Source organism: Salvelinus namaycush, unplaced genomic scaffold (assembly GCF_016432855.1).
Source record: "Salvelinus namaycush isolate Seneca unplaced genomic scaffold, SaNama_1.0 Scaffold524, whole genome shotgun sequence".
NCBI classification, from domain to species: domain Eukaryota; kingdom Metazoa; phylum Chordata; class Actinopteri; order Salmoniformes; family Salmonidae; genus Salvelinus; species Salvelinus namaycush.
Window position 1 is genome coordinate 17096 of NW_024061225.1, and position 23515 is coordinate 40610.

At 45.9% G+C, this 23515-nt stretch overlaps 2 protein-coding genes across 2 annotated transcripts in view; both read right to left on the minus strand.

Moving 5' to 3' along the window:
* Positions 1 to 635: 635 nt before the first annotated feature.
* On the minus strand, positions 636 to 3098 carry LOC120041745. The gene is made up of 3 exons (XM_038986606.1): positions 2709 to 3098; positions 1933 to 2171; positions 636 to 1265 (listed from the first exon to the last, which is right to left on the minus strand). The coding sequence occupies exons 1-3, from the start codon at positions 2895 to 2897 to the stop codon at positions 1070 to 1072; spliced, it is 624 nt and encodes a 207-aa protein (XP_038842534.1). The 5' UTR covers positions 2898 to 3098; the 3' UTR covers positions 636 to 1069.
* A 4296-nt stretch (positions 3099 to 7394) lies between these two features.
* LOC120041742 (paralemmin-3-like) overlaps positions 7395 to 23515 on the minus strand; it is a 35059-nt gene continuing 18938 nt past the window's right edge. The window contains exons 2-8 of the mRNA XM_038986603.1: positions 20446 to 20497; positions 19663 to 19743; positions 15157 to 15272; positions 12449 to 12521; positions 11156 to 11183; positions 10794 to 10850; positions 7395 to 10037 (exon numbers count right to left, since the gene is read on the minus strand). Of these exons, the coding sequence (XP_038842531.1) occupies positions 8917 to 10037; positions 10794 to 10850; positions 11156 to 11183; positions 12449 to 12521; positions 15157 to 15272; positions 19663 to 19743; positions 20446 to 20490 (1521 nt within the window). The 5' untranslated portion in view covers positions 20491 to 20497 and the 3' untranslated portion in view covers positions 7395 to 8916. The remainder of the gene's footprint in view (positions 10038 to 10793; positions 10851 to 11155; positions 11184 to 12448; positions 12522 to 15156; positions 15273 to 19662; positions 19744 to 20445; positions 20498 to 23515) is intronic.

A 23515-nucleotide genomic window follows, 5' to 3' on the forward strand; every position in this document is an offset into this window, starting at 1 on the left:
CGAGGCTAAATTTTATCAAAGGAGCTTCAGGAAATGTGATCATCATTAAATATACATTTCCCACAGGGGGTATTGCATATAAACTTCCTATTTTATTTTATGGGTGGCAATTATTTTATATGAACAACTAGTGGTATGTAAAATCTATTTTCCATGTAATAAACATTGAATAAAGACATTAAACCAACAGAATATTACAAATGAGATCTGTAACAGGAATTTACAATCTGATAAAGCTAACCTTCACACAAGAAGGACTACACTGTACCAGTACAATGGTTACATACAGTGCACGGCACACACTGTGACATCACTTTAAAGGAGCCCCTCAGTACCTAGTAAGTTTATGGCACCTACCTGTTGATATGGTATCGTCTGTGCTGGTGACGACGCCACTGGACTGGAACGTTTCTGATCTACAGGGGACCTTCTTCTTCTTGTTGTGGAATTTGGGACGTCAATTCTAAAGGTACGTCATGTCTAATCAGAACCTAAAGTAAGACCAAGTACCCAATAGTTCTGAAAGTAGGTTACTCTCTCTCTGGCCCTGTCCCTGTCCATACTCACACCCACATTTCCCCCCTTGCTTGTGCACGCCCCCATCTGCAGAAACACTCTCTCACTCACAAATTACAAATTGTTCACTGTTCCATCCAGTTTAATCTGAGATTTAACAGTATGAGCACTTTAATGCATGGACAAATGAGGTTATGCCAAATTATACAAAAGTAATCCAATTAAAAAAATACTTTTCTTTCCCATTGTGCATAGAGTTTGGAGCGGTCCTAATGATGTCCCGGCATTCCTGCTGGATCCCACTGTCTCTGCGAATTAGCTTAAGCTCTTGGACATTAAATCACTCTGTGAACGTAATTAAATCTGTCAAAGAAGACAGAATAATATGACAAATCGTGCATCTTTTTTTCAAAATTCTACAGGTCATCGACAAACAGTAAACACAGAAATGTTGGATTACAAAACCGATGACAGAAACGGTGTCTACATCTGCCTCACGGCCCCCACTCTCTGATCACACTGATCGAGCTTCGTCTTCTTCTTCTCCTTCTCCTCAGTTTTTCCAGATGAGCTGATGGAAACCACAGAGGGCATTCCCCGGCTCCATCACCACTGGCGGAGGAAGCCCCATACACTCCACCTGTTTCCTGAACTCCTCCATCTCCTCTTCCTCCACCTCTCTCCCACCCTCCACGTTCCTCAGCAGGTACAGGTCTGTGGACTCCCTCCTCCTGGAGCTCACCTCCCACCTAAAAAATAATTATACTTTACTGTTATACTTTTCTTTCTTGTACTCACACCAGCACTTATTTTTCTTCCTGTCACTGGTTTAGCTGACAGAGCAGGCGTATTCAACTCTTACCCTACGAGATCCATAGCCTGCTGGTTCTTCTGTTCTATCTGATCATTAATTGCACCCACCTGGTGTGCCAAGTCTAAATCAGTCCCTGATTAGAGGTCCAGAGTTGAGTTTGAGGCTGATAGAGGCTATCCACTGGGCACACACTGGTTGAATCAATGTTGTTTCCACGTCATTTCAGTGAAATGACTTCTGTGCCCAGTGGGCGTTTTGAAGAACGGTTCACTTGCAGTGATTGTAATGCAGTATGTGGTTGTTTTTACCTACCTGACCTTAGTTGAATAGCCTACACCGGTGTTTCTCAACTCCCGTCCTAATCTACCCCCAACAGTACACATTCTTGTTGTAGCCCTGGGCAACCACGCCTGATTCAACTTGTCAAGGCCTTGGTGCTTAGTTGACTAGTACAATCAGGTGTGTTTGTGTGGATCTACAACAGAAACGGGGGTACACCTGGACCAGAGTTGAAAAACACTGGAGTACCCCCTAACAGTAAGTTGTTCTGGATAAGAGTGTCTGCTAAATGGCTCAAATGTACAATTCTATAAATGACCCACTTCATCACCAGACAGTCTGGGCAGGAGGTCTCCAGGAAGACCCCAGTGAGGTTGAATCGCCCCCCCACGTCGAACTGGAAGGTGCTGTTGTCGTTGATGAGTGAGATATTGTAGGTTCGATACTCGCATCGGCTGCCGAAACGGTTAGTCTGGGTGTAGTGGACGGTTGTGGTGGTGTTGGAGTTCTGGGTGGGGTTGGGGGTAGAGGGTGAAAACTCCATGGTGATGCCGTCTCTGGTCTGTGAGAGAGATGAGTTGTGATTATTATTCGTTTTCATACAGAAACCACTATAGAAACAATAGAAACAATCATTACAACATACAGAATTGTCACAGAACAATTACCGGTACAATGCATGTGGAAAGGCAGGTGAAATGTAGCCTAGTTGACAAGTGTGCTAAAAAGCAATTTAAAGGGGGCAATCTGCAGTTGTTACATCCATTTTTGGACTTAAACATTTATGATATGTACCCATTAATTCTTGAAGAATATAACTTATAAATGCCTCATGAGCTTAGTTCAACTGTCATACCCCATACCGAACCCCAAATATAAGCTTGCTTTAATCCAATGTTTTGTAAACATTGTAAATGCCTCAAAACATGCTTAAAACTATACATGTGATATCTTGGATGGTCAGTCTTTGCATCCATAGCTCTGTCTATGAATTTGAGAGTGGTTACATTTCTCCAGGTCTATCCCTTGTTTTAACTTTGGACCAGGGTCTGTATAGGGTTCTAGGGAATAGGGTGCCACATAGTGGATAGGGTGCTACCTTGAGAGTCTCCAGGGATGCAGGGTGGCTCAGGCTGCCTGCGACGAGGGCCCATTTCCTGTAGAGCTGCTGGTCTAGTCGTGGTGGATCCATGGGCTTAAGGAGGTCCTCACAGGTTAGAGCTGCAGCAGGAGCTGATTGGCTAAAAGACAGGAAGTACAGGAGAGTCGTGGCACATAGAGCGAACATGGCTTCAGTGTCTAGGTCTCACTATATCTATGCACCAGTATATCTATCTACTGTGGGTCTATCTATAGCTATAGTATCTACAATATGTATCACTATATCTATCTTATATATTTATATGTATCACTATATCTACAGCATCTATCTACTGTATGTCTATGTGTCATTGATGTTTCTGTGTGTATGGAACACTGGTGCTGGGATAGAGGGGTCCAGTCTTATAGCTCTGCTATGGTACAATGTTCAACGTCAGAAAGTTCCACAGTTGCAGAGTACCAGTAAACTGGCACTTTTCCAAGGCAATTCCAAGGTTGCGAAATAAAAACGAAACTTTTTGTTAATCTATGTTCTGTGCTTATCTGGTGAAAAGTTGCGTGCTTTTATCTGAGACATTATTCCATAGAGTCAAACATGAAACAATCCAGAAGTCTCATTTACATGTACGTCTAGTGTTCTCCTAATTCTTCTGGGATTCTCCTAGTTTTTCTGCAGACATAGTGTATCAATTGTGTTATTGACTGTACGTTTGTATATCCCATGTGTAACTCTGTTTTGCTTTATCTTGGCCAGGTCGCAGTTGTAAATGAGAACTTGTTCTCAACTAGCCTACCTGGTTAAATAAAGGTGAATTTTATTTATTTTAATTGCTCTGGTACAGTACACAGTGCAATTTACCTTTTGTATGTTCAGAGCACTGGTGTGGCTTAGCGTCGTCCCGCAACTAGGCATTTATATAACAATTCTAACTTTTACTTTCATGTATACAAATGCCTAGTTGTGGAAAGAACCGTTCCGGAAACTGGAACACCCTGGATAAAAACAGGTTTTGTATTGTTCGTAGAGATTATGCCTTTGTTGACGAGAAAAGTTTGGCTTGTAAAACCCTAATGTTTAGGGTTGGTTGATTTTCCGGATTGACTGACTTTCATGTCTTAAAGTAATGATGGTCTGTCGTTTCTCTTTGCTTATTTGAGCTGTTCTTGCCATAATATGGACTTGGTCTTTTACCAAATAGGGCTATCTTCTGTATACCACACCTACCTTGTCACAACACAACTGATTGGCTCAAACATATTAAGAAGAAAATACATTTCACAAATTAACAACGCACACCTGTTAATTTAAATGCATTCCAGGTGACTACTTCATGAAGCTGGTTTAGAGAATTCCAAGAGTGTGCAAAGCTGTCATCAAGGCTAAGGGTGGCTACTTTTAAAGAATCTAAAATATATTTTGATTTGTTTAACAATTTTTGGTTACTACATGATTCCATATATGTTATTTTATAGTTTTGATGTCTTCACTTTTATTCTACAATGTAGGAAACAGTAAAAATAGAGAAAAACCCTTGAATGAGTAGGTGTGTGCAAGTTTTTGACTGGTACTGTACTTCAAAATACACACTATACAAATATTTTAAAACACCTAAATATTCTTAAAACGTGACAACATTCTATCAAAAATATTTTGGGGGGTATTATTTAGGTTTCTAACACCACAGCAGATGAATCTGATGCGTAGGTTAAAAGTGATGCCCGAAAGCGTTCTCTACAACATGGTTTCCCAACCCTCTCCTCTCCCCCCAGACTTTTCACATTTTTGTTTTAACCCTAAGCTGGCACACCTGATTCAAATAGTCAACACCCAAAACGAGTTACTGTAAAACTGCAGGTGTTAATTCCTTAACACTGAGAAAGTGTAACGGCATCAACTCTTAACAAAGTCTTCATTTAGCTCTGGAAAAGTGTTAAACTGAACACTCAGAGTTGATTCAACGCTGAAGAATTTGCTGTGAACATTCCTACTGGATTCCACTGTCTCTGTGAATTAACTGAAGCTCTTGTACTTTAATTAATGAATGCCATTAAATCTTTTAAAGAAGCCAAGAAGACAGAATGATATGATAAATCATTCAGTACAGTACAATCATACAGTACATTGACAAACAGTACATACAGAACTGCTATATTACAAAACAGAACATGTGTCTCTACATCTCTCTTTCTCTCCCAGAATCTATACTTTTATCACATTGATGGGTCTTCTTCTACCCATCTTAAGAGGGTAGAGAATCAGGGACGATAGGAATGAGGGAGAGGGATTTCCCAAGCTACACCAGCACTGGCGGCGGGAAGCCCCAGGCACTCCACATGTTTCCTGAACTCCTCCATCTCCTCTTCCTCCACCTCTCTCCCGTCCCACCCTCCACCTTCCTCAGCTAATACAGGTCCGTGGACACCCTTATTACGGAGCTCACCTTGTATTGAAAAGGAGATGAGATACCATTATGTTAGCTTGAAGAACATCTTTAATAAGACCAAACAGGTTTATGTTACACAGAGCATTATGGGTACTGTAGTTAATCATGCTACCCACCTCATCACCAGGCAATCTGGGCAGGAGGTCTCCAGGGAGACCCCAGTGATGTTCCAAAAGCCCCTCATGTCTAACTGGAAGGTGCTGTTGCCGTTGACGATGGAGATGCTGTTGGGTATATACAGTACTTGCACCAGCCGCCATGCCGGTCAGCCTGAGGGTAGTGGACGGGTGTGGTGGTGTTGGGGTTCTGGTGTTGGTAGCAGATGTAAACTCCATGGTGACTGTCTTTTCTCTGAGAGAAGAGATGTGGTTATTATTAGTTTTCATACAGCAGCCACAAAAACAATAGAAACAATCACAGTGTAAAAAAACTATCAAAACACAATGACAATGAATAATGGGGAATGACAAGTAAAATGTAGCCTAGTAGACATGTCATTTATTTGTATTATTAACCCAAAAAGGCACACTATTCCCTATATAAAGCTTTACTTTAGACCAGGGTCAAAAGCAGTGCTCTACATACAAGAGGGTGCTACCTTGAGAGCGAACATGGTTGAGTAATACCAGGGGTGGCTCACACTGTCTGCAACGAAGGCCCATCTTCCCAAGAGCTGCTGGTCTAGTCGTGGTGGATCCATGGGCTTAAGGAGGTCCTCACAGGTTAGAGCTGCAGCAGAAGCTGCTTGGCTCGAACACAGGAAGCAGAGGAGAGCTGTGGCATATAGAGCGAACATGGCTTCAGTATCTAGGTTTGACTATATCTATGCACCATATCTATCTACTGTGGGTCTAGCTACAGTACATCTATCATATCTACAATATGTATCACTATATTTATCTTATATTTCTATATCAACAGTATCTATCTACTGTATGTCTATACTTCATTGATGTGTCTGTGTGTATAGAACACTGGTGCTGGGGTAGAGGGGTCCCGTCATAGCTCTGCTGTCCTGCTATGGTAAAATGTTCCTCAAATGTCAGAAAGTTGCACAGTTGCAGAGTGCCAGGCAAATGACCCTTTTCTATGGCAAATTCCAGGATTGCAAAATAAAAAAAGCTTTTTTTAATGCTCATCTCATGTTCAGTTGTGTGCTCATTCGAACCAGTGGCCTTTTGGTTACTGCCCCAATGCTCTTAACCACTAGGCTACCTGCTGCCCCATTTTTATATTCTCCCAATTAATACTACATTTCTTAGTAAGAGTTTTTTCTACAGACAAATAAGTATACTATACCAAAGCAATTGATATACTAAGTAATAAGGCACGAGAGGGGTGTGGTATTTGGCCAATATACCACGGCTAAAGACTGTTCTTATGCACGAATCAACGCGGAGTACCTGAATACAGGCCTTAGCCATGTTATATTGGCCATATACCACAAACCCCTGAGGTGCCTTATTGCTATTATAAACTGGTTACCAAGGAAAAAAATAAATGTTTTGTCATACCCGTGGTATACGGTCTGATTTACCACAGCTTTCAGACAATCCTCATCCAGGGCCAGAACCACCAAGTTTATAAAATACAATTGACCTTTGCTGTGTTCAGAGCAATGGTGTGGCAAAAGCCCATGTGTGAAAAAGTTAGTGCCTGCGTCCCAAATGGCACCCTAATGCCCAAGGGCCCTGGTCAAAGGTAGTGCCCAAGGGTCCTGGTCAAAGGTTGTGCCCAATGGTCCTGGTCAAAGGTAGTGCCCAATGGTCCTGGTCAAAGGTAGTGCCCAATGGTCCTGGTCAAAGGTAGTGCCCAATGGTCCTGGTCAAAGGTAGTGCCCAAGGGTCCTGGTCAAAGGTAGTGCCCAAGGGCCCGCGTCAAAGGTAGTGCCCAAGGGTCCTGGTCAAAGGTAGTGCCCAAGGGTCCTGGTCAAAGGTAGTGCCCAAGGGTCCTGGTCAAAGGTAGTGCCAAAGGGTCCTGGTCAAAGGTAGTGCCAAAGGGTCCTGGTCAAAGGTAGTGCCCAAGGGTCCTGGTCAAAGGTAGTGCCAAAGGGTCCTGGTCAAAGGTAGTGCACTATGAAGGTAATGGGGTGCCATTTGGGACGCAGAAATTGTGTGTTTTGACTTTTCACTTGAAAAGGTTACTCAATAATCTGTGTGCTTGATCTTAGAATGGAGCAACATGGTAGTTTTTCATTGTCCAATGTTGAAAAATGGTTAGACAGGAGACAGGACATCAAATAATATTTCACAAATGTCAGTTTAATCATTATTGATTGGTTCAAAAGTATCCTGTTGAGAAAACATACATTCTATACATAAACCCCACTGCTGCTTGATTTCATGGTAGCTATATACATGCCAGAGCACTGTGTGTGTTCTATGGAAAATACACCGATAAAATAAAATGCATTTAGATATAAAAACATACTTTCCCTTTAACAATTGATAATGGACCAAAATAAGATTCAAACGGTAAGGTTGCAAAATCCTGGCCACTTTCCAGAAATCCCGGTTGGAAGATTCCCTGAATCAGGAAGGAATAGGCAGGAGATCCAAAACCTCCAACCAGGAAAACCTGGGAATTTTGATTTCTGGAAAACCTGGGCATTTTCTGAAAGTTAATGGAACTTTACAAACCTTGATAACACTCAAGTAGGCAAGAAGGCTAACACATACAACAAATAGAAAGACAATGGAATAAAGATCTCAAACTGTATGTAGACTATCAAGTTGAGACATAAGTGCACCCAAAAAGGCCCACTATTCCCTTTATATACACGGTGTACAAAACATGACCTTCCTAATATATAATTACACCCCCTTTTTGCCCACAGAACAGCCTCAATTCCTTCCAGGCATGGACTACAAGGTGTTGAAAGCGTTCCACAGGGATGCTGGCCCATGTTGACTCCAATGCTTCCCACAGGTGTGTCAAGTTGGTTGGATGTCCTTTGAGTGGTGGTCCTTTCTTAATCCACACAGAAAGCTATTGCATGTTAAAAACACAGCAGCATTGCAGTTCTTGACACTGAAACCGGTGCGCCTGACACCTGCTACCAAACCCTGTTCAAAAACATTTCAATATGTTGTCTTGCCCTCAATGCTACACACACACAATCCATGTCTCAAGGATAAAACATTTTTAAAAATCCTTCTTTAATCTACACTGATTGAAGTGGATTTAACAAGTGGCATCAATAAGGGATCATAGCTTTCACCTGGTCAGTCTGTCATGGAAAGAGCAGGTGTTCCTAATGTTTTGTACACTCAGTAACCTACTTTCGACCAGAGACCATAGACCCTGGTCAACAGTAGAGCACTTTGTAAGGACTAGGGTTTCATTTGTGACACATCCCTACTGTACTGGTCATGATTCAACCCTCAGGCCTTTGACACATCCCTACTGTACTGGTCATGATACAATCCTCAGGCCTTTGTCACATCCCTACTGTACTGGTCAGGATTCAATCATGACTTGAACAGGGTGGGCCTACCTGAACCTGGTCCAATAAGAAAAACACTGGTCTTTATTTTTCATTTCAAAGCACTTCACCCTACTGAACAAAACCCAGGTACCTCTGGATGGGTAACTGAGCTATACTCATAGGGAAGGAGATCCACAAGGCACTTCAGTAATAACACACCATCTTACCACCCCCCATCATTCACAGTGTTAGAGGCAGAGTCAAGTCCCTCTTGTAGTATTACACAGAGAAAGCATTGGAGAATTTGGTAGAGAGATAGAGAGTGAAATGATTGATCACATGACGGCGCAGCACTGGCAGGTCTGGCGTTTGGGAGCCACACCGACACCTCCCTCCGCCTCTCCCCTGGTAGCGGTCAGTGTCTCTGGGGCGGCTGGAGCCTGCTCCAGGGTCTGGGCCTTGGATGGGAACAGCAGGGGCTCCTGCTCAGGGTCTGCCTCAGTCCGGGGCTCCACTAGGGACACCTCCAGGAACTGGCCCCCAGGGAGGATGGCTGATTCCGGGGACACCGAGGCCGCCTCTTCCCCCTTGACTTCCACTTCAGTCTTCACTTCCACATTGCCCTCTGCCGGCTCGCCTGCAGCCTCTCCCTCTGCGTCGGGCCTGGGGGTGAGTAAGGACTCAGAGTAGACGGGAACGGCAGCCACAACGCCATCATCTGGGACCTGCAGGTCAGACACAGGAGCTTCCTCTACTCGCTGTGCCTCTTCCTCTCCACCACCGTTTGCCACGCCCTCCATCTGTCCTTCTCCTAAATCTCCTGTTACTGTGTCCATCTGTCCTTCTCCTAAATCTCCTGTTACTGTGTCCATCTGTCCTTCTCCTAAATCTCCTGTTACTGTGTCCATCTGTCCTTCTCCTAAATCTCTGGTTACTGTGTCCATCTGTCCTTCTCCTAAATCTCTGGTTACTGTGTCCATCTGTCCTTCTCCTAAACCTCCTGTTACTGTGTCTGCCGCTGCCTCAGTCTCTTTTGCTACTTCTGAGGACTCTTCAGGAGTTGTCTCTGGTTTTGCCTCCTCAATTCCTCCTTCCTCAGGAGATTCTGAGCTCTTATTGGACGCTACCGAGTCTACATCCTGTTCCTGACCCGTAGAGGAAAGGTCATTTGCCAGCTCGTCTCCCTCGTCATTGATAATCACTCGCTCCGCTCGCATCATGATCACTCCTCCTTCCTCGAGTACCGGAGCCTCGCCTGGCTCCGCCTCCGTGAACCCCAGGAACGTCATGGTAATGGCACCATCTTCAGGGACGACCGTGACTGGACCGTTGGTGCCGTTGGGCGGTCCGCCCTCCTCTGATGCATCGTGGGTAGCAGCTTGCCCCTCACCCTCTCCTCTCCCATTGGTGAGGATCTCAGCTCGTTCCAATAGTGCTGCCTCAACTGTTCCTAGAACTGTGACAAGACAGATCATAGTTAGGAAATGTTTCAATCATCTTCCCAGTCTTCTATCAGCAAGACCCTTGGCAAGGATGCACATTACTCTTACCAAGCTCTGGAAAGTCCAGCTAGAATAGTGAGCACAGCAGAAGCAGGAGAGTGGAACACTTGTAGAAACTTGGAGAAGGTTATGGAGAGTGAAGGAGAAAGACAAGAAAAGAGGCCGGCCAATGGGACGAGTGATGTTAGAAATCCAAAAGAAGTGAAGAGAGAGCAGCTTCCAGAATCAACGCTGTTCTGTTCTGGACTCATGACAGACAGTCATAATGATAGGAGTGACATTTCAGCATGGCATGTTGCCAGTCCCTGTGACCTTGAATCCAACCAACCAGAACATTTCCACTGACTTGGCTTGTGTTGTGTGCTCTTTGCCCCATAGAAATAGAATTACTAGACCCATCATGGTGTAGCCAAACAGCAGTGGTCTAAAGGAATGTTCATGTTCTAGAAATTCTATTTCTATGCTTTTCTCTGATAACTTCACACATGAGATTATTCATCAGCATCAATTTATATGTATTCCATGTCATTCAAATGCATAGATACTGTATGCATGTATGAACTTCCACTGACGAATGAATACAACGTATTACCTTTGTAATACAACTACCATCAAAGGCCAGTACAGTCTGTAGTGTCTTCTGGGACTAGAACCCATTTCAGTTGATTCAGAGTGAAGGAGAGATGATGGTAACATTGTTAACCCCTTACCGGATTCAGCCTCTACTTCTTCCTGTCCATTCTCCAAGATAACTGCTTGGACAGCTTCTGTGGGAATAGATGGAAATAAGACTTAAAAAAAATAAAAATCAGTGTTTATTAAGCCCAGCATTCAACAGTCCCGATTCTGTTGAAATCTATTGGGTTATTTACAATGTCTTTTTACCACACAACACATTCATTATCAACTCAAACAGAAACAAAGACGTATTATGTTATCTTTCAACAATTCAATTGATTGGGTCAAGTAATATAAAGCCAGTGGAACAACGACTGCTACCAGCGGTTGCTAACAGTAACCGGTGGTGACAGCTAGACAGTCGTTCATTCATTCAGAGACGGGTGACACCTACCTGCTGTAGCCTCCACCACCACCGCATTCTATTGGAGGAGACAGACGGGGGCGGGGTTAGACACTCCAACCACATACCATTCTTTTATTACTTTCAGTCTCAAGTTGTAACCGTGACCCTAGATGAGGAATAACATTATAAAGGGTAGATGAGCAATGTCATTCATGCATTTTCAACCCACAAGAGGGAGCCAATTAGACTTTAGGGCCCCACCATCCACCAGTGACTATTCAATACTAAATATGCCTACTTTAAAAAGGTAGACTCTGTGAAATGACGTTGCCACAAGCAGCACCGCAGATATTGAGATGAGTGAGATGCAAAGACTTCCCTCTCACACAGTATCTGCGCGTGTGTACAGGGTTCTCTTAGTTACAGCCTGGTTGCCAGGGCACCGAAACAGCATAGAAGTTGAGCCTCGCGCTTCAGCGCTCTTAGTTGTTACGGAAATTGACCCACTATGCCATTTACTTTCTGCTTCTACGTCAGATCACTGAGTCGACCTTTAAAGAGGTTGGGAGGACACCCCCTTTATAACAAGAGCCCAGTGTTGAGGGTAGTCCCTCTGCCATGTCACAAAAACCCCCACTATCATACGAGTCAACCATCACCGGTCTGCTCCTTGGCTACGAGACTAAATAACACGCTCGGTTTGTGATTCCCGTCTCTACAACCTCTAAAAATCAAGGTTAGGAGAAGAAATACGAACAAAAGAACAAAAGACTTGAAGAGGAGAATTCTTTGTTGTATAAGGTCATTCTGAGGTAAACAGTCACGGTTGCCTTGAGGTGGAGCGATTACACACGTCTAAGTGGTACATTGTTTATGCAAGGAGGGCGTGGTCTTTCTAAAGCTCCTGCTTCTGAACGAGAGGTGCTCCATCAAAGCTGCATTAACGTATTATTATGGAAAAATGTATTATTCCTCTGAAAGGACCCTCGTCGGTCAGGACTGGTGGGAAGAACGGACGTAATGATTGGGGCTACTTGTTCTAGCTAGCCCATTCAATTCGTCTGTGTGCTTGTGTATCAGTGAGTGTTTGTGTGCGTTACTCACAGCTTGGCCATCCTAATTCTCTCTCTCTCTCTGTGTCTGTGTAGGTGTACACATTTTAGTGCCAGAAGTCCTCACAAGAATAGTAAACCAAGTGAGGACATTTTGCCAGTCCTCACTTGTAAAAAGTATATTTTAGGCTTAGGGGTTAGAATGACAGTTTAGGGGAAAAATGTGAATCAATTGTTGGTCCTCAAAAGGTCTTCACAAGTATAGTAAGACATAGTGTGTGTCACTCACAGCTCGGCCATCTTCCATCTGCTGCTCCAGTTTCTCCTCCTCCTCCGCTAACCGTTGACTCTCTGTCTGCAACCTGACACACACACACACACACACACACACACACACACACACACACACACACACACACACACACACACACACACACACACACACACACACACACACACACACACACACACACACACACACACACACACACACACACACACACACACACACACACACACACACGTCTTTTAGCATTCGGTTCCAACCTCAGACAGAATAAATCATTCACTTTTAACCTCGCATTGATAAAAGGTAGTGCTATCAGACACTTACAATACATGAAAATACACTACGAGGTGCAGAGACTATAACCACTACGAGGTGTAGAGACTATAACCACCACGAGGTGTAGAGACTATAACCACTACGAGGTGTAGAGACTATAACCACTACGAGGTGCAGAGACTATAACCACTACGAGGTGCAGAGACTATAACCACTACGAGGTGCAGAGACTATAATCACTACGAGGTGTAGAGACTATAACCACTACGAGGTGCAGCGACTATAACCACTACGAGGTGCAGCGACTATAACCACTACGAGGTGTAGAGACTATAACCACTACGAGGTGTAGAGACTATAACCACTACGAGGTGTAGAGACTATAACCACTACGAGGTGTAGAGACTATAACCACTACGAGGTGCAGAGACTATAACCACTACGAGGTGCAGCGACTATAACCACTACGAGGTGCAGCGACTATAACCACTACGAGGTGCAGAGACTATAACCACTACCAGGTGTAGAGACTATAACCACTACGAGGTGCAGAGACTATAACCACTACCAGGTGCAGAGACTATAACCACTACCAGGTGCAGAGACTATAACCACTACGAGGTGTAGAGGCTATAACCACTACCAGGTGCAGAGACTATAACCACTACCAGGTGCAGAGACTATAACCACTACGAGGTGTAGAGGCTATAACCACTACCAGGTGTAGAGACTATAACCACTACGAGGTGCAGCGACTATAACCACTACCAGGTGCAGCGACTATAACCACTACGAGGTGCAGAGACTATAACCACTACCAGGTGCAGAGACTATAACCACTACGAGGTGCAGAGACTATAACCACTACGAGGTGCAGAGACTATAACCACTACGAGGTGCAGAGACTATAACCACTACGAGGTGCAGAGACTATAACCACTACCAGGTGCAGCGACTATAACCACTACGAGGTGTAGAGACTATAACCACTACCAGGTGTAGAGACTATAACCACTACGAGGTGCAGAGACTATAACCACTACGAGGTGCAGAGACTATAACCACTACGAGGTGCAGCGACTATAACCACTACGAGGTGCAGCGACTATAACCACTACGAGGTGCAGAGACTATAACCACTACGAGGTGCAGAGACTATAACCACTACGAGGTGCAGAGACTATAACCACTACCAGGTGCAGCGACTATAACCACTACGAGGTGTAGAGACTATAACCACTACGAGGTGTAGAGACTATAACCACTACCAGGTGCAGAGACTATAACCACTACGAGGTGTAGAGGCTATAACCACTACCAGGTGCAGAGACTATAACCACTACCAGGTGCAGAGACTATAACCACTACGAGGTGCAGAGACTATAACCACTACGAGGTGCAGAGACTATAACCACTACGAGGTGTAGAGACTATAATCACTACGAGGTGCAGACTATAACCACTACGAGGTGCAGAGACTATAACCACTACGAGGTGTAGAGACTATAACCCCTACGAGGTGCAGAGACTATAACCCCTACGAGGTGCAGAGACTATAACCCCTACGAGGTGCAGAGACTATAACCCCTAAGGTCAGAGGTGCGTGTATAATCTGAAGCTGGGGTCTAACAAACAGCCACAACCCTAGACAGACAACATGGAGAGTATAGAATGTCTTAGAGAATAAGAGTCATACAGCTACTGTGTAGACTATGAGGTGAGGCTGGCGTCCTACAAACACACTGCATGTACAGCACAACACAGATAGGAGTTGAGAGTATAGAAAGCCCTAGAAAGAAAGTGTGGTGAGTATGGTATCTATGGTGTGAACCAAGCATCGAGAGTATCTAGCCTTATACAGGTAATGTGGCGAGTATACAGGTAGCCCTATACAGGTAATGTGGCGAGTATACAGGTAGCCCTATACAGGTAATGTGGCGAGTATACAGGTAGCCCTATACAGGTAATGTGGCAAGTATACAGGTAGCCCTATACAGGTAATGTGGCGAGTATACAGGTAGCCCTATACAGGTAATGTGGCGAGTATACAGGTAGCCCTATACAGGTAATGTGGCGTGTATACAGGTAGCCCTATACAGGTAATGTGGCGAGTATACAGGTAGCCCTATACAGGTAATGTGGTGAGTATACAGGTAGCCCTATACAGGTAATGTGGCGAGTATACAGGTAATGTGGTGAGTATACAGGTAGCCCTATACAGGTAATGTGGTGAGTATACAGGTAGCCCTATACAGGCAATGTGGTGAGTATACAGGTAGCCCTATACAGGTAATGTGTTGTGTATACAGGTAGCCCTATACATGTAATGTGGTGAGTATACAGGTAGACTTATACAGGTAATGTGGCGAGTATACAGGTAGCCCTATACAGGTAATGTGGTGAGTATGGGGTGTATAATAGGAGATTCCTACTTGTCTATGCGTTGCTCCATCTCCTGGGCCTGGGAGCCCCACAGCGGGGAACGAGGCTCTGAGGATGTGGGGGAAGAGGGGCCGTCCATCAGCCACTGGTCTCTAAGAGACTTCCTCTGGATGGAGAGAGAAAGCGCGAGAGAGGGAGGGAGGACACAGGGAGAGAGGACACAGGGAGAGAGGACACAGGGAGAGAGGACACAGGGAGAGAGGACACAGGGAGAGAGAGAGGAAGGACACAGGGAGAGAGGACACAGGGAGAGAGAGAGGGAGGACACAGGGAGAGAGGACACAGGGAGAGAGAGAGGGAGGGAGGACACAGGGAGAGAGAGAGGGAGGACACAGGGAGAGAGGACACAGGGAGAGAGAGAGGGAGGGAGGACACATGGAGAGAGAGAGGGAGGGAGGACACAGGGAGAGAGGACACAGGGAGAGAGGGAGGGAGGACACAGGGAGAGAGGACACAGGGAGAGAGGACACAGGGAGAGAGGACACAGGGAGAGAGGACACAGGGAGAGAGGGAGGGAGGACACAGGGAGAGAGGACACAGGGAGAGAGAGAGGGAGGACACAGGGAGAGAGGACACAGGGAGAGAGAGGGAGGACACAGGGAGAGAGGACACAGGGAGAGAGAGAGGGAGGACACAGGGAGAGAGGACACAGGGAGAGAGAGGGAGGACACAGGGAGAGAGGACACAGGGAGAGAGAGAGGGAGGGAGGACACAGGGAGAGAGAGAGGGAGGACACAGGGAGAGAGGACACAGGGAGAGAGAGAGGGAGGGAGGACACATGGAGAGAGAGAGGGAGGGAGGACACAGGGAGAGAGGACACAGGGAGAGAGGGAGGGAGGACACAGGGAGAGAGGGAGGGAGGACACAGGGAGAGAGGACACAGGGAGAGAGAGAGGGAGGACACAGGGAGAGAGGACACAGGGAGAGAGAGAGGGAGGACACAGGGAGAGAGGACACAGGGAGAGAGAGAGGGAGGGAGGACACATGGAGAGAGAGAGGGAGGGAGGACACAGGGAGAGAGGACACAGGGAGAGAGGGAGAGGACACAGGGAGAGGACACGGAGAGAGAGGACACGGAGAGAGAGGGAGGGAGGACACAGGGAGAGAGGACACAGGGAGAGAGGACACAGGGAGAGAGGACACAGGGAGAGAGGACACAGGGAGAGAGGGAGGGAGGACACAGGGAGAGAGGACACAGGGAGAGAGGACACAGGGGGAGAGGACACAGGGAGAGGACACGGAGAGAGAGGACACGGAGAGAGAGGACACGGAGAGAGAGGGAGGGAGGACACAGGGAGAGAGGGAGGACACATGGAGAGAGGGAGGGAGGACACATGGAGAGAGGGAGGGAGGACACAGGGAAAGCAAGAGAAGCATGTCAGTCAACGTTGTCAACGTCATAGGCATCATCCAAACCATGCACTCCTACTCAGACACAACATGAGCTTAATGCAACATGGCATTGTCTTTAAATCTGACAGGTTTGTCTTCATTCTCACACACTATTGTTATGGTGTCAGTCGGTGGCTGTGACCTTTAAACCTCCCCATCCAATCAGCTTAGGTCACATCTCTCTATTAGACCTCATTCCCCACTCCACTTCCTTTCAATAAACCGCTCAACAGGTGTCCCATCCCTTTAACACTTCAATAAAGCCCTCAATAGGTGTCCCATCCCTTTAACACTTCAATAAAGCCCTCAATAGGTGTCCCATCCCTTTAACACTTCAATAAACCGCTCAACAGGTGTCCCATCCCTTTAACACTTCAATAAACTGCTCAACAGGTGTCCCATCCCTTTAACACTTCAATAAAGCCGTCAACAGGTGTCCCATCCCTTTAACACTTCAATAAACTGCTCAATAGGTGTCCCATCCCTTTAACACTTCAATAAATCCCTCAATAGGTGCCCATCCCTTTAACTCATATCCCATACATTCGGACAGGAACACACTCCTTTCTGCCCCAAGTGTGCACTTGCTCACTTCACCTTGTAGATTTAAAAGATTACTAGCCCATGCTTACACCAATCCAATGCTTTTAAATGCATTAGGGGGAGTGAATGAGTGCACACTTTTGCGAGCAAGGTAACAAATTGGGACACAGGGTCTCTCCTATCCTACCACTCCCTTCCCCTCCCCCTGTTTGCCTCCTCTCCCCCTCTCCTCCCCGCTGGCCCCGTCTCACCACCTCAGCTGAAGGTGAAATGTATAGCAGAGCACTGACAGGAAGTCTGCAGAGAGCACTGACAGGAAGTCTGCAGAGAGCACTGACAGGAAGTCTGCAGAGAGCACTTCCTTCCTGTTTCTGTAGCAGCACAGGTCCTCTCAGAGCCAACATGTGTGTTTGCAGAACACCTCCCTCTAACCCAACAGGACTAATATGAAGTTCAATTAAATGGATCGTTTTCTCCTTCTAAGAAATACCTCATCAAGAGGGTCAGAAGTTTGATTGGTGGGTAAAACCCAGAAATTTATATAAGTAAAAAGACGTGATGGGTCAGCACTCAAAAAGATGTCGCATAAACTTGACTACATTTGACTATAAAAAAATATGTATTTTCACTGCATCAGGGATAGAGTACACAGACGTTTCGGCTTTACAGTGTGTAGGTACTGAAGAAGGCTGCAAAGCCGAAACATCTGCGCACGCTCCCCTGACGCGGGGAAAATAATAATATATATTTTTGAAATACAGTAAGCTTTATGGGACATCTTTTTGAGTGCGGACACCATCACATCTTTTTGAGTGCGGACACCATCACAACTTTTTGAGTGCGGACACCATCACAACTTTTTGAGTGCGGACACCATCACAACTTTTTGAGTGCGGACACCATCACAACTTTTTGAGTGCGGACACCATCACAACTTTTTGAGTGCGGACACCATCACAACTTTTTGAGTGCGGACACCATCACAACTTTTTGAGTGCGGACACCATCACAACTTTTTGAGTGCGGACACCATCACAACTTTTTGAGTGCGGACACCATCACAACTTTTTGAGTGCGGACACCATCACAACTTTTTGAGTGCGGACACCATCACAACTTTTTGAGTGCGGACACCATCACAACTTTTTGAGTGCGGACACCATCACAACTTTTTGAGTGCGGACACCATCACAACTTTTTGAGTGCGGACACCATCACAACTTTTTGAGTGCGGACACCATCACAACTTTTTGAGTGCGGACACCATCACAACTTTTTGAGTGCGGACACCATCACAACTTTTTGAGTGCGGACACCATCACAACTTTTTGAGTGCGGACACCATCACAACTTTTTGAGTGCGGACACCATCACAACTTTTTGAGTGCGGACACCATCACAACTTTTTGAGTGCGGACACCATCACAACTTTTTGAGTGCGGACACCATCACAACTTTTTGAGTGCGGACACCATCACAACTTTTTGAGTGCGGACACCATCACAACTTTTTGAGTGCGGACACCATCACAACTTTTTGAGTGTGGACACCATCACAACTTTTTGCATAATTAAGAAATACCCATTGTCCTCCAAGAGTGGCTGAATACAAAACAGTCCACATCCTTCCCCCAGAGGACAAACATGAGATCACGTTGCATGACGATAACAATTAGAAGGCTTTAAAGCTGTGGGTGTGATAGCAGGCTGTAATTGACCTCTGAGGAAGTCGAGAGACCACTGCTGGTGACAGCCATTGAGAGCTCAGTACTACCTTTACCTCTGAGGAGTACAGAGCAGGGTTTGTTCCTTCAGTAGTCGGTACAGTACAGTTGTAGACAGAGGCGTTCTTGTAGGTTAGAAGTTAGCCAACTAAAAACTATGGTTAATGCAAGTTCGTTATAATTTGGCCTCATAAGGGTGGTTGGGGTAATCATTCTTGGAGGTGGCTCCAGGTAGCAGACTAAGGCAGACCAGTCACCTGAAACCATTTTCTCATTGGGTGTACACAAGCACACAGCAAGGATTTGAGGAATGCGCCCGGCGGGCAGTTGGAACGCCAATCTGGAAGTGGTGTGAAAACAATAGAGCCGTCCAGTGCAGAGAGCAGAGCACGTAAACACACACACACCATTCTAGTGAAGGAAGGCCAAACCTCCCAACTCTGGCAGGCAGTTTCAGGAAGGGTGTGTTCTCAAGTAGACTAGGAGTTGTGTGTTGCTTGGAATGGAATTTGGAACTGAAGTAAGCCCCTTGCTAACACGCTGGAATGAGTCCGTACAGGATTTTGGCGGAACAACATTATGGCTACATTCTACATTTGTGGGGAAAGAAGAATGAGTGTGGAGGTTCTGTCCAGTATCCACCACCATATTCACAGAGAGAGCGTGTGTCTGAGTGTGTGTGGTCACTTTTCTGGCCATTTGACGTTACACCTCAGAATAAATAGTCCTACACAGTGAGAGGGGTGATGGGTCGGGGACAGTGAGAGGGATGACGGGTCGGGGACAGTGAGAGGGGTGACGGTCAGACCTTCAGGGTGTGTGTGTGTGTGTGTGTCACCTTGAGCTGCTGTAGCCTCAGCCTCTCCTCCTCCATCTCCCTCTTGGCCCTCTCCTGTTCCTCCTGCAGACGACGCTTCTCCTGAGAGAGAGGGGAGAGAGCGAGCAAGAGAGAGTGGGAGAGAGAGCGAGCGAGAGAGAGGAGAGAGCGAGCGAGAGAGAGGGGAGAGAGAGCGAGCGAGAGAGAGGGGAGAGAGAGCGAGCGAGAGAGAGGGGAGAGAGAGCGAGCGAGAGAGAGAGGGGAGAGAGAGCGAGCGAGAGAGAGAGGGGAGAGAGAGCGAGCAAGAGAGAGGGGAGAGAGAGCGAGCGAGAGAGAGGGGAGAGAGAGGGAGAGAGGGGAGAGAGAGCGAGAGGAGAGAGAGCGAGAGAGAGGGGGGACAGAGCGAGAGAAAGGGGGGACAGAGCGAGAGAGAGGGGGGACAGAGCGAGAGAGAGGGGGGAGAAGGGGCGCGAGACAATGAGAGGTGGAGTGATAAACAGAGGAAAAAATAGAAACAGAGGGAGAATAAAGAGAAAACAGAAAGAAGAGGAGGAGAGGTAATAAAGAGGAAAACACCTGGTCAAACCTGTCACCATTATCCTAGAGGTAGCCATCCTATAATAGTCACTGTGTCTCCATGGAAATACTGTGGCATTGTTTTACTGGCTGAGGGAGGCGGCCTGGTGCGACACACTGCACTATGGGTAAATTATTCAGTAGCTATGGACAGACAGCGCAAGGAGCAGTGCTTAGTTTCCATGGGTCTGCATGTGTGGTTGTGTGTGTGTCAGGTGCTTGACTCACAGTGATCGCCTGCAGTCTCTGTGTGTACTTCTCTGCCTCGTCCATCTTCAATCTGTGTGACAAGACAAGGGGTTAAAGGTTATATGTTACATACATCATTTACCTTAGGAAGTAGTTGAAGTGCTGCTCTAGGAACAGTTTAGCCTTTTAGAGCACAATTAATACGGTTATATGGACAGGTGAGGACCTGATCCTAGATCAGCACTCTGACCCTGAGATACCTGGAAGCCTTAGTTGTTTTTCTGGGAATTCATCTGGACGTTTCTATCTAGCTTGTGTTGTTTCACATTACGTATCCCTTGTGACATGGCCTCAGGCATCACAAGGCAAATGACTGTAACTACATGTTTGGATCCTCACAGCTGACACACAGCGGGACAATAGGACTAGCCTGACTTGGTACGTACGAACACAGCCTGGAGGATGTGCTGTACCCGCCAACCTTTATTATAGAGCCTTTGTTTTCTACAATGTAGAAACAGATCATATATGCCATATATGCTTTTATCCAAAGCGACTTGGTCACGCCTGCATACATTTTACATATGGCTAGTCCCAGGAATTGAACCCACTATCCTGGCGTTGCAACCGCCATGCTCTACCAACTGATCGATAGAGGACCAGGAGATATTTCTACTGTGTAGAAACAACAGTGACATTTCCTACTTCCCAAGGGAATATTGGAGACTGGACCCAATCCACTAAAAACACGACAATCACTCGTTTATACCTGCGATCTGGCAACCAATCACCACCTACCCTACATCCTTCTCCACACAGTTTCTATCCTCTGCTCCAAGCCTTAGAAAACACCCTGATAGCTCCCTCAAACCCCAACCTCCCTGGTGTTTGGAGGCATTGGGGCTATGACAGCTTATAACCAGCTTATGAGCCTCCGTAGGGACTACGTTAGGTCTCATGGGCAGCCAGGAATAGCAGTGAGGAGATAAACAAACTGTCTTTGATGAGGAGCATTGTTGAGCTCCCTACAGACGGAGTTTGATAATTAGATACAATATGATGATACACAGCAGAGAGGGAGAGAGAAAGTTGGAGAAAAACTTGCACACAATGACTTAGTATTAGTCCAAGAGCGTAATCCATTGTCTTCACAGTATTCACTGAGTTGTGGAGATCTCCTACATGCTTCTACGCCACATGAGAGCCAGTGTGTAACAGACACTCCGCCCAGACCAGGTCCCTACGCACGACACTGTTAACTCAATGACACTTACAAATCAAAATGTAAGTGTAGACTAACAGTGAAATGCTTACATACGGGTCATTCCCAACAATGCAGAGAGAGAAATAATAACGCGAGGAACAAATACACAATGAGTAACGATAACTTACATATATACACACACACGAGGTACCAGTAACTGTTACTATGGCAACGCTCTCAGACCCCCCCAAAGACATTAACGTTAACTACTAAGTATGTTCCAATCCCCCCCAACAAGTTCCCTAGAGAGTTCCCTAGGGAGTTCAGTTCATCAACCAACTAGTTGAGATTGACAGAGGAAAGAGGCACAAGCAGGATGGTTAAGTCTAGAGGAGGAACTGGTTCAGTGTGTGTGTACATCCGCTAGAGTAGGTGAGAAACCCCGTCTTCTGGACCGACCACACTAGCTAGCGGTGGTTAACGTTTATTTGGTTGGCATGGCTTCAGTGCAAACACTCCCAGAGCCTTGGTGTGCAACACACACAGTGTGTAAAAGGATGTATATTTGCCCTGTGGGGAGGCTACATGGTTTCTGCTAGCGTAGCGTTCTCTGCGGGAACAGGTGGTTGTATAGCGGGGCGGTAGCCTATCTTAATCATGACGGGCCCAGGTGCCCATATCACCACCCATATTTCCCTTAAAATGTAAATTATTTTGTTGGTAAGGCTGTGTGTTAATATTACTAAACATTGTAACAGCAGAGCAGAACCTAATCTAAGCTGTTCCCAGAGAAGCCGCAATATAGCCAATACATTCAGCACCATGGACAGCGGTCAGAAATTAACCCGTATAAGTCGATCAACACCACCGAAAGCACAAATCGATCAAGAAACACCCTATTTTATCCGCAAATAATAGGCAATAGCCTATATTATAAAACATAAATATATAGACCAATCTCTCGACAGAAACACCGAAACACAGCTATTCTCAACCTGGCCAAGATACAGCAAAGCAGTTCGACACATACAACACAGAGTTACACATGGAATAAAACAAACATACAATCAATAATATAGTAGGAAAAATATATATATATACAGCATGTGCAAACGAGGTAGGATAAGAGAGGTAAGGCAATAAATAGGCCATGGTGGCGAAGTTATTACAATATAGCAATTAAACACTGGAATGGTAGAATGTGCAGAAGATGAATGTGCAAGTAGAGATACTGGGGTGCAAAGGAGCAAGATAAATAAATAAATAAATAAATACAGTATGGGGATGAGGTAGTTTGAATGGGCTATTTACAGATGAGCTATGTACAGGTGCAGTGATCTGTGAGCTGCTCTGACAGCTGGTGCTTAAAGCTAGTGAGGGAGGTAAGAGTCTCCAGCTTCAGTGATTTTTGCAGTTCGTTCCAGTCATTGGCAGCAGAGAACTGGAAGGAGAGGCAGCCAAAGGAAGAATTGGCTTTGGGGGTGGCCAGTGAGATATACCTGCTGGAGCGCGTGCTACGGGTGGGTGCTGCTATGGTGAGCTGAGATAAGGCGGGGCTTTACCTAGCAGAGACTTGTAGATGACATGGAGCCAGTGGGTTTGGCGACGAGTATGGGAGCGAGGGCCAGCCAACGAGAGCGTACAGGTCACAGGGTAGTGGGTAGTATATAGGGCCTTGGTGACAAAACGGATGGCACTGTGATAGACTGCATCCAATTTGCTGAGTAGAGTGTTGGAGGCTATTTTGTAAATGACATCTCCGAAGTTGAGGATCAGAAGGACGGTCAGTTTTACGAGGGTATGTTTGGCAGCATTGTTGCGAAATAGGAAGCCAATTCTAGATTTAATTTTGGTTTGGAGATGTTTAATGTGAGTCTGGAAGGAGAGTTTACAGTCTAACCAGAC